The 10,726-nt window shown below is 49.1% G+C and overlaps 1 protein-coding gene across 1 annotated transcript in view; it reads right to left on the bottom strand.

Annotated features, from left to right (window-relative positions):
- The window catches only part of LOC144950515 (Na(+)/H(+) exchange regulatory cofactor NHE-RF2-like), a 21,711-nt gene extending 12,648 nt beyond the window's left edge, over positions 1-9,063 (bottom strand). The window contains exons 1-2 of the mRNA XM_078880652.1: positions 8,947-9,063; positions 5,037-5,610 (exon numbers count right to left, since the gene is read on the bottom strand). Coding sequence (XP_078736778.1) covers positions 5,037-5,552 — 516 coding nt within the window. The 5' untranslated portion in view covers positions 5,553-5,610; positions 8,947-9,063. The remainder of the gene's footprint in view (positions 1-5,036; positions 5,611-8,946) is intronic.
- Positions 9,064-10,726: the final 1,663 nt, after the last annotated feature.

Below are 10,726 nucleotides of genomic sequence, written 5' to 3' on the forward strand. Positions count from 1 at the left end.
GATGGTGTAGTTGAGGGTGTAGTTGATGGTGTAGTTGAGGGTGTAGTTGATGGTGTAGTTGAGGGTGTAGTTGATGGTGTAGTTGAGGGTGTAGTTGATGGTGTAGTTGATGGTGTAGTTGATGGTGTAGTTGAGGGTGTAGTTGCGCGCCCGTGCCAGCAGTCGCTGCTGCTCGCTAACAGCACTTGCCCCAACTGTCTGGTAACGCCATACAGGCAATCTTTGTCTCGTGTGTGTGTCTGTGAGTGGGGAGCGGTAGCGTAGCAGGTCAGTGCTACGCCGCGCTACGAACCCGGCGACCCTGGTTCGACTCCCACTCACGGCCACCAACACCACCAGTGACTATCATCTGAACCGATCCTGGGCCTCCCCGAGGTCGACTCAGCCTCCAATGAGTACCTGGGTACGGTGCGTAAAAGCATCACCACTAGGGGAGACAAAGGCGGCCGGGCGTGGTGCTGGCCACACACCCCGGCTCGCGCGCCACTGTGCCGGCAGCGCTCCGTAGGCGGTGCTCGCACTTGCCCCGATAGTCTGTTAACGGCAAACAACGGGGGGGTTTGGGGGACCTTTGTCTTTGCCGAGCGTGTTCTACTCTGCCAAGGGGTCATAATCGACGGAGCAAAGGTCCAGGGGTGGCGGGTCCAACGCCCACGCAAGACAACGGCAACACGCCCAGCAGCGCGCCGTCGTAAATTCCTCACGCACTGCAACGAGTCCCGCTTCAATGTGCAGACTCTGAACTTCTTCTTGGGCACCGCACGCGGCCAACCGCGAGAGAACAAAACTACGCGCAACTAACAACAAGCACTTCTAGGGAAATTAGTTCTCAATGTTGTATAGTGGTGTAGTGTATAGTCGTGTAGTGTATAGTGGTGTAGTGTATAGTGTATCGTCCATAAGATTTTATTTGGGTTAGATCACGTAAATATATAAATGTGTCGTTAAAACCCGCCACCACCACCCGACACGGCCAAACTAGTAATGGTTGTCACGTAAACAGAACGTGGCCAATTCGTCACTAGTACAGCACTAGTGTAATAGTAGTGTATACGTGTAGTGTAGTATACTAGTACAGCACTAACCGGTGTGTTGGAGAGCCATGCCACAACATTTACAATCTGAGTACGACGTTTCGCCAGTAATTACAACTAGCTTCATCAGGCGACAGCCAGATTTGGGGAGAAGTCCACCTGTTTCGTTCCTTATATCGAGGCGTAGATGTGGTAATCCCCCCCCTCCCATGTGGGAGGGGAGGGGATTACTGAGTCAACGTACATTATGGTGTGCATCATGCGAGGCCTTTGATCTTGTCCTTCCTGTCTATTGTGTGTATTAAATAGCCGTGCCAACGGTAAACCCTATAGAAGGTTGGTGCCCTTTGTAGGCATGCATTTAAACAATGTATTGTTTGATGATTCGCTTCCACGCAGCACTGAGGCGGTAGCTATCCGAACGGTTAAAGTTATTTTTATTTCTTTCAATTTCAATAGATTCTCTAATTAGTCTTGGCCAGTAGTAGCTAGTTTTGCACAGAGCTTAGTATTGTAGTTTAGTGTATAGTAGTATCGGTGTATAGTGGTGTAGTGTATGGTAGTGTAGTCTATAGTGGTGTAGTGTATAGTGGTGTAGTGTATAGTGGTGTAGTGTATAGTGGTGTAGTGTATAGTGGTGTAGTGTAAAGTGGTGTAGTGTAAAGTAGTGTAGTGTATAGTAGTGTAGTGTATAGTAGTGTTGTGTATAGTAGTGTAGTGTATAGTGGTGTATAGTAGTGTAGTGTATAGTAGTGTATAGTGTAGTGTATAGTAGTGTAAAGTATAGTGTAGTGTATAGTAATGTAATGTATAGTAATGTAGTGTATAGTAGTGTAGTGTATAGTAGTGTAGTGTATAGTAGTGTAATGTATTGTTTAGTAGTGTAGTATGTAGTGTACAGTGGAGTGTATAAGAGTATGTTTGTTGAACTTCTTTTGCACCGTACGCAGCTAACCGTGCTAATCGGAGGTGCGAGTGGGGGGAAAGACAGCAAGCTAAGCACAATAAGCCGTTTGGGTCTCCAAAGTCGCTCAACATCGTCACCGGCAACATCGTCACCGGCAACATCGTCACCGGCAACATCGTCACCGGCAACATCGTCACCGTCAACATCGTCACCGGCAACATCGTCACCGGCAACATCGTCACCGGCAACATCGTCACCGGCAACATCGTCACCGGCAACATCGTCACCGGCAATATCGTCACCGGCAACATCGGCACCGACAACATCGTCACCAGCAACATCGTCACCGGCAACATCGGCACCGACAACATCGTCACCGACAACATCGTCACCGGCAACATCGTCACCAGCAACATCGTCGCCGGCAACATCGTCACCAGCAACATCGTCACCAGCAACATCGGCACCAGCAACATCGGCACCGACAACATCGTCACCAGCAACATCGTCACCGGCAACATTGGCACCGACAACATCGTCACCGGCAACATCGTCACCGGCAACATCGTCACCGGCAACATCGTCACCGGCAACATCGTCACCGGCAACATCGTCACCGGCAACATCGGCACTGGCAACATTGTCACCGGCAACATCGTCACCAGCAACATCGTCACCAACAACATCGTCACCGGCAACATCGTCTCCGGCAACATCGTCGCCGGCAACATCGTCACCGGCAACATCGTCGCCGGCAACATCGTCACCGGCAACATCGTCACCGGCAACATCGTCACCGGCAACATCGTCACCGGCAACATCGTCACCGGCAACATCGTCACCGGCAACATCGTCGCCGGCAACATCGTCACCGGCAACATCGTCGCCGGCAACATCGTCACCGGCAACATCGTCACCGGCAACATCGTCGACGGCAACATCGTCACCAGCAACATCGTCACCAGCAACATCGTTACCGGCAACATCGTCACCGGCAACATCGTCACCAGCAACATCGTCACCAGCAACATCGTCACCAGCAACATCGGCACCGACAACATCGTCATCAGCAACATCGTCACCGGCAACATCGTCACCGGCAACATCGTCACCAGCAACATCGTCACCAGCAACATCGGCACCAGCAACATCGGCACCGACAACATCGTCACCAGCAACATCGGGACCTACAACATCGTCACCAGCAACATCGTCACCAGCAACATCGTCACCAGCAACATCGGCACCAGCAACATCGGCACCGACAACATCGTCACCAGCAACATCGGCACCGACAACATCGTCACCAGCAACATCGGCACCAGCAACATCGGCACCGACAACATCGTCACCAGCAACATCGGCACCAGCAACATCGGCACCAACAACATCGTCACCAACAACATCGTCACCAGCAATATCGTCACCGGCAACATCGTCACCAGCAACATCGTCACCAGCAACATCGGCACCGGCAACATCGTCACCAGCAACATCGGCACCAGCAACATCGGCACCGACAACATCGTCACCAGCAACATCGTCACCGGCAACATCGTCACCAGCAACATCGTCACCGGCAATATCGTCACCAGCAATATCGTCACCGGCAATATCGGCACCGGCAACATCGTCACCAGCAATATCGTCACCAGCAACATCGTCACCGGCAACATCGTCACCGGCAACATCGTCACCGGCAACATCGTCACCGTCGTCAGCCATGGTCAATCCACTGCCGGATGTCCTTCAATTGACCAGGAAAATGGTGACAGTTACAAGGCTCTCGTTTTCATGGAGGGTTGTTGCCTTGAGACGGTCATCCAGATCTGCTACGAGCCTGGGTACAAGTCGTGGGTCTGGGTGTGTCTCTCTCTATCTCTCGTAGTACATAATGGCCGTGTCGGAGACAGTAATACAACGCTGTCAAAAGCCAGAGCCGATTTCTCACCTTAAACCCATTAACAATGAAAGCATCGTCGGCGCAACTGGGAAACAAGTAGATTAAAATCACACGCACGCAGCGTGTGTGGCATTGCATGCACAAAAATCGATCTCAACACCAGCTCCAAAAGAATTGACCGTGTGGCCACCGTGTGGCCACCACATGGGCGGTTCCACCCCCCCCCCCGACCACGGCGGAGTCGTTCATTCCTCGCAGTCGCGAACGTTGACAAGCGTCTGCACCTCAGCACATCCGCACAAATCGAATTCAATCAGCTCATTCAAATCTGACTTGAAGGCCTCTTTTTATTGTCCAGGCATACGCTGGCAAGTGGCATTCACGTGATGGGTCCAAGTGGCCCGTAACTTTTAGGCCACTCCGTCACCACCCTCCCTCCTGTGGAGGTTCTCCTAAACCCGGTGGTGAAGTGTTGGGATTGTGGTCTGGGGGGGTACGGAGACCGAACAGATTTATTTATTTTAATTTATTTTCTCCGTGACGATCATTTTGCTTGTCACGTGCGTTGCATTTTTTTCTATCTCTCCCTATTTATAGATTCATATTTTGGGTTTTCCGGGGCGCTTTGTGCTTTTGTAACGTCCGCGTAAGGGACCGGCGAATTTGCTGTTGCAGTTTTGTGGGATGGCAATTGCGTGAACGACACTCTGTAGAATTAAATCATTATCAATTTCAAGGACAGTGCACACATTATCAGAGTTATGTTTTTTGTTTGCATTCCGACTGCAGGTATTGTGGTCAATGCAAACATGACTCCTTGTAAAAAAAAAGGTGTCAGTTTTGTTGCCAGATAAAAGGGTAAAAAAACAATTATCATATTTTGCTACTGGCAAATGAAGTTCCAATGGTGATCGTTGTTGTTATTGTTGTAAAGGCGCCGTGCTGATGACGAGTCCCCAGCGAGGGCTAAAAGCTGTCGCCACCGCCCGTCGGGGAAAAAATTTCCCTCCGTTTGACTCTTTTTGAGAGGTCGGTTTCCGACGACCGAAATGGGCCACGCATTCCGGCCCTGCCCGAGCTGGTGGTCTGGGCAAGGCCGAGAGGGCTGCGCTGCTGCGCGCTCCGTAAAAAATAAATCCACTCGGGCGGCAACAAAATATCCGGAGATTGTGAAGGCAGCGCGCGCTGTTACCTCCTCTCCATCGCTGTCGCCACTGCTGTCACGATCCTGCTGCTGCTGATGCTGCTGCTGCTGATGATCGTGGTGGTGGTCGTCGTCGTCCTTGTCCTCGTCGTCGCGCTGCTTCTTCTGACCAAGGAGGCCCGCCTCGTCGCCGCCCTCCTTCTCGGAGCCTCCGCGAGCCGGCACAGCGTCGACGCCGGGGAGGCTCCCGGCCGCCGTGGTGGCCCGTCGCCTGGCCAGGGCCTCGTCCGCCTCCGGGTCGATGACGAGCAGCGTGGTCTCGCCCGGCTTCTCCTTGATGATGCTCACCACCTCCTGGTGGCTCTTGGCCTCCACGTTGACTCCGTTCACCTCCAGGATGCGGTCGCCGGCACGCACGCCGGCCAGCTCGGCGGCCGAGCCCGGCTCCACCTTGTGGATGAACTGGCTCAGCCTGACCTTGTCGGAGTGCAGGTGAAAGCCGTAGCCGGCCTTGGCCTTGACGATGCGGCAGAGGCGAGCGGACCCATCGTAATCCTCGTCCATGGTCTCCCGGTGAGAGGGAGGAGAGAGATGACGACGACGATGGCGGTGACGGTGGTTCCTTCGGGGGGGTCAGGAGAGGGAGGAGCGAGGGGGTCAGGAGCGGCGACGGACTAAACGTCGGGCCCCGAGGCCGAGCTGTAAAGACTCCAGGGGCCCAGATTGCCGCGTGATCCTCAGCGACGAAGAATCTTTGGCGGTGGGGGGGGGCTGCCGAATGTGGTGGTGGGGACTTAATGCCAAACGGAGAGCGCAGATAAGCGACGGAGCGTGACGCATTGTAGAGGTAATACGACATTTTAAAAGAACTCTGATCGTGAAAAATAAAAATAGGTTTTACCCTTTCTGGCAATACAACGGGTGTTAAGATGTTCAAACGCCAAACAGACAGACAGCTGCTCACCCCGAGCTATAAATGCTCTGATGCGTGTGGCATTGTCTTTGTGCTGTTCATCTTTTGCCGTTGTTCGCTGGTCTGACATTGGTGGTGAGACGAGGCCATGCAGGTGGCTGCCGTATCTGGTGTAGGCCAATCAGTTTCAAAGACAACGCAAGTCGATTGTCGGAGAATTTTGACACGTAGGCTTTCGCGACCAATTTCCTCCATAATTTTATCATGATTTTAGTATACACAATAGACAGGAAGTAGAAGATCAATGGGCATGTATAATGCACATGCAGAATGTACATTGATCACCATACACATAACCCAAACGGCAATGCATTTATATGCATTAATTAATCCCCCCCCCCCACTTCGCGTAAGAAAAGCACACAAGTGATGTCATTGCATCTACCCCTCTATTTAAGGAACGAAACAGGAGGATTTTTTCACAAATCTGTCTGTCGCCTGATGAAGCTAGTTGTAATTACTGGCTAAACGTCGTACTCAGATGGTTAATGTTGTGGCTTGGCTCTCCAACACACCGGCGTGCTGTACTAGTGACAAATTGGCACGTTCTGTTGACGTGACAACCCTTACTAGTTGGCTGTGTCGGGTGGTGGCAGGTTTAACGACACATTTATATATTTACGTAATCTAACCCAAAAAACCTGTCTTGTGGATTATCAGAGCATGTTTTCTTGCATGTTTTGCCACAAGTACCGTGTGGTTAATGCAGTACTTGATTTCTTGGTGTTTGAACATCTTAACACAACGTATGTTTAATTTCCAGGAAGAAGTGAAACCTATTGTTAGTTTTCATAATTTTGATTACTGTAAAAAGAGGTCCCCCATAGAGAGAGACTCTAACCCAGTGGTTCTTAAACCTTTTCTGCAGCCTTGCACTCCCTTGGTTCTCCGTCGTAACAAAAGAAACGATGTTAATAAGCACACAGGCTTGATGAAACTAATTAAGTTGTACTCTTTGGTTTTTTCGGTAAAGTCACGTAGGTAAATCAATTAATAAAATAAATGAAAACAACTACAATTAAATCACGACGTTTCGGAGGCAACACAAGCGTCCTTCATCAGGTGTAAAAAAGGCACAGCACCTGATGAAGGAAGCTTGTGTTGCCTCCGAAACGTCGTGATTTAATTTAGTTGTTTTCATTTATTTTATTGATTGATTTACCCACGTGACTTTACCGAAAAAACCAAAGAGTACAAATCCTTGCGGTCACGAAAGCTTCAAATCTAAAATTAAATTGAATCACGGGACATTTCTACCAATATCACAGCCCGTCTTTGGTGTAGGCCAATCAGTTTCAAAGACAATGCCATCAGATGTTACCACAGCACGTGTGCAGTTAATGCAGTAAATTGATGTCTCTATTTGGGGTTTGAACATCTTAACACAACTCCTGTTTTATTTCCAGAAAGGGGTAAAGCTCATTCTCATTTCTCAAAGTAAGTTGTAGCTTGTGTTGCCCGTGCCTTCATTTGCGTCTTCGATGATTTACCTTCGAAAAAAGATCTGGCCACGTCTCGCAAGCCCCCCAGAAAGGGCATCACGCAGCCCCAGGCGGTGCATGATGCACCCCCAGGTTATGTAGAAGAAGAACCACTTCTCTACGCTCTTGTTAATTACCAGTTCATAATGGCGGTCTTCGCCAGGCAAAAGTTGTCAATAAATATACTAATGAACTCGATATGAGTTGTTTACAAATTGTATCTACCATCAGACACGAGAAACTACTCCAAACATTTGGTGTTCTTCTGCCAAAAAAAAAGATTGTTGTATTGATTCAACTTCTTACGTTTAGAGATGTTCCCATGGGAAACCGCTCGATTTAAAGATTCCGTTCTTTTTGTTTTTGGAAAGAACTAAAATGAATGAACTTAATGCTTTAAGAGGGGAAGCTCTGATATATTTAACCGTTTTAAAATCATTCAGATGTGAACATCACAAAAATGGAAGATAGAACAATGATTCTCGCTTTAAACAATAGAAGATTGAACAATGGGTCTCGTTTTAAACAATATAAGATAGAATAATGGGTCTCGCTTTAAACAATATAAGATATAACAATGATTCTCACTTTAAACAATATAATATAGAACAATGATTCTCACTTTAAACAATAGAAGATAGAACAATGATTCTCACATTTAAACAATAAAAGATAGAACAATGGGTCTCGCTTTAATTCTATTCGCTGTTTAACGCTCTACCAAACGACAAAACCCCGCAATCTTTGATTTCGAGTGGTGTCTGAATGACACCAGGAACAAACATTTCCATGGGCCACTAAAAATCTCGCCGTAGTTTGTGTCCTAGAAGCTACCTGGGCACCAACATTTCAGCCTTCTACCTTGTCCGGGAAGTACCCCACAGATGTTTTGAGACATCACACCGATGGAGGTCTTTCATTAGAGATTAGAGATCCAAGTGGAGCGTGACAAGACGACCTGAACCCCGTCACGGGACATTCGGTCTTGAGCGTTCTCTTGGCAAAATTCCAGCTCTTAAGAATTAAAACAAAAACTTTCGTCGTCGTGTGTGTGTGGGGGGGGTGTTTGTATGCCGGTATATCTCTGTGCACATATCTGTATATATATACACAATACTGTGTCTCTCTTTGTGCATATTTCACTCTATACACACACATCTCTATGTGTGTCTAGGAGAGATACGCACCTGTGCGTATGTCTCCGTGTGTATATCTCTGTATGTATATATCCCTATGTATATATATATCTACGTGTATATCTCTCTATGTACATATCTACGTATATCTCTATGTATATCTCTCTATGTACATATCTGTGTATATATCTATCTCTATGTATATATCTCTATGTATATATATCTATATATCTATATGTACCTATCTCTCTATGTATCTGTATCTCTATGTATATCTATGTATATATCTCTATATATCTCTATGTATATATCTCTATGTATCTCTATGTGTTATCTCTATGTGTATCTGTCTGTGTGTGTCTCTTCACCTGCCGCTGCTGCCGCTCTCTCGACGCCGTCTCCGCTCTGCGCGACTCCAAAACTTTCGCCGCCTTCACCTCCGCTCGGAGTCGATTCCTCCTCCGCTAATCGACGTGGCCGATTCCTCAGGCTTCGATTCCGACTCCCGGCTCAGGCCCCTGTGTTTTTTTAGTTACGCAGAAGGGTCATTGCCCGAAACGTCGCCCATCATTTGTTGTACAGGAGGAGGTCACGGAACAGACCCAGCAGGTGCCATGGCTTGACTACGGTGCCAGGCTAGGTGCAGTAGGTCACGGGACAAACCCAGCAGGTGCCATGGGTTGGCTGCTGTGCCAGGCTAGGTGCAGGAGGAGGTCACGGAACAGACCCAGCAGGTGCCATGGGTTGGCTGCTGTGCCAGGCTAGGTGCAGGAGGGGGTTACGGGACAGACCCAGCAGGTGCCATGGGTTGGCTGCTGTGCCAGGCTAGGTGCAGGAGGAGGTCACGGGACAGACCCAGCAAGTGCCATGGGTTGGCTGCTGTGCCAGGCTAGGTTCAGGAGGAGGTCACGGGACAGACCCAGCAGGTGCCATGGCTTGACTGCTGTGCCAGGCTAGGTGCAGGAGGAGGTCACAAAACAGACCCAGCAGGTGCCATGGGTTGACTGCTGTGCCAGGCTAGGTTCAGGAGGAGGTCACGGGACAGACCCAGGTGCCGTGGGTTGACTACTGTGCCAGGTTAGGTGCAGTAGGTCACGGGACAGACCCAGCAGGTGCCATGGGTTGACTACTGTGCCAGGCTAGGTGTAGGAGGAGGTCACGGGACAGCCTCAGCAGGTGCCATGGGTTGACTGCTGTGCCAGGCTAGGTGCAGGAGGAGGTCACGGGACAGACCTTTGCTGTTGATGCCCCCAGGGTCTCGAATGCTATCGCCAATAAACTGCAACTTGGATCACTACCTGTGAGATCTGCACTCAAAAAACTGCTCTAGAGGAGTTGTACACCCCTAGCTGCCACTGCTATGCAGTGGCCTGAAATCAAATGCATCGCTCCGGATGTCCGCTGCAAAGTATGATCTTGAGTTTTTATAATAGTGAGCTGATCTTTAAAGGTGCATTGACAATTTTTGATACTCCTGCTGTTATGGAGTGACTCATGCTGCCAGCTATGGCTGCAAAGTTTGGTCGTACATGTTATGGATATCGTTTATTGTTAAATGTGAATCACGGTTCCTATGATCACTGTTACATTGTTTTTATAACTTTATTTTGTTGATTTCGAAAACGTATGGTTAAGCCATGTTTGGTTGTTGAAGTACAGAGTTAGCCTGATCACTTTAATCTAAATTGTTTTATGGTTGTTATTGTTTGACTTGCATCCCATTGGGATTTTTGCACACAACATTGATATACGGTGCTTTTTTCTGGAAGATTTTGCTGTTTTTTCCTGGATGTTTATGTTGCGCGTCGTCACTTTAAGATGTTCTTTGTTCATGTTTTGTTTGTTGCGGTTGAACCCGAGTCAAGAGCCGCATGGCTCACAGGGCTACACCTAATAAATGAAACTGAAACCGAAGACCCAGGTGCCATGGGTTGACTGCTGTGCCAGACTAGGTGCAGGAGGAGGTCACGGGACAGACCCAGCAGGTGCCATGGGTTGACTTGCTGTTCCAGGCTAGGTTCAGGATGAGACAGGACAGGCCCATGTGCCATTGGTTGACTGCTGTGCCAGGCTAGGTGCAGGAGGAGGTCACAGGACAGACCCAGCAGGTGCCATGGGTTGACTGCTGTGCCAGGCTAGGTGCAGGAG

Source organism: Lampetra fluviatilis, chromosome 58 (assembly GCF_964198595.1).
Source record: "Lampetra fluviatilis chromosome 58, kcLamFluv1.1, whole genome shotgun sequence".
Taxonomy (NCBI): domain Eukaryota; kingdom Metazoa; phylum Chordata; class Hyperoartia; order Petromyzontiformes; family Petromyzontidae; genus Lampetra; species Lampetra fluviatilis.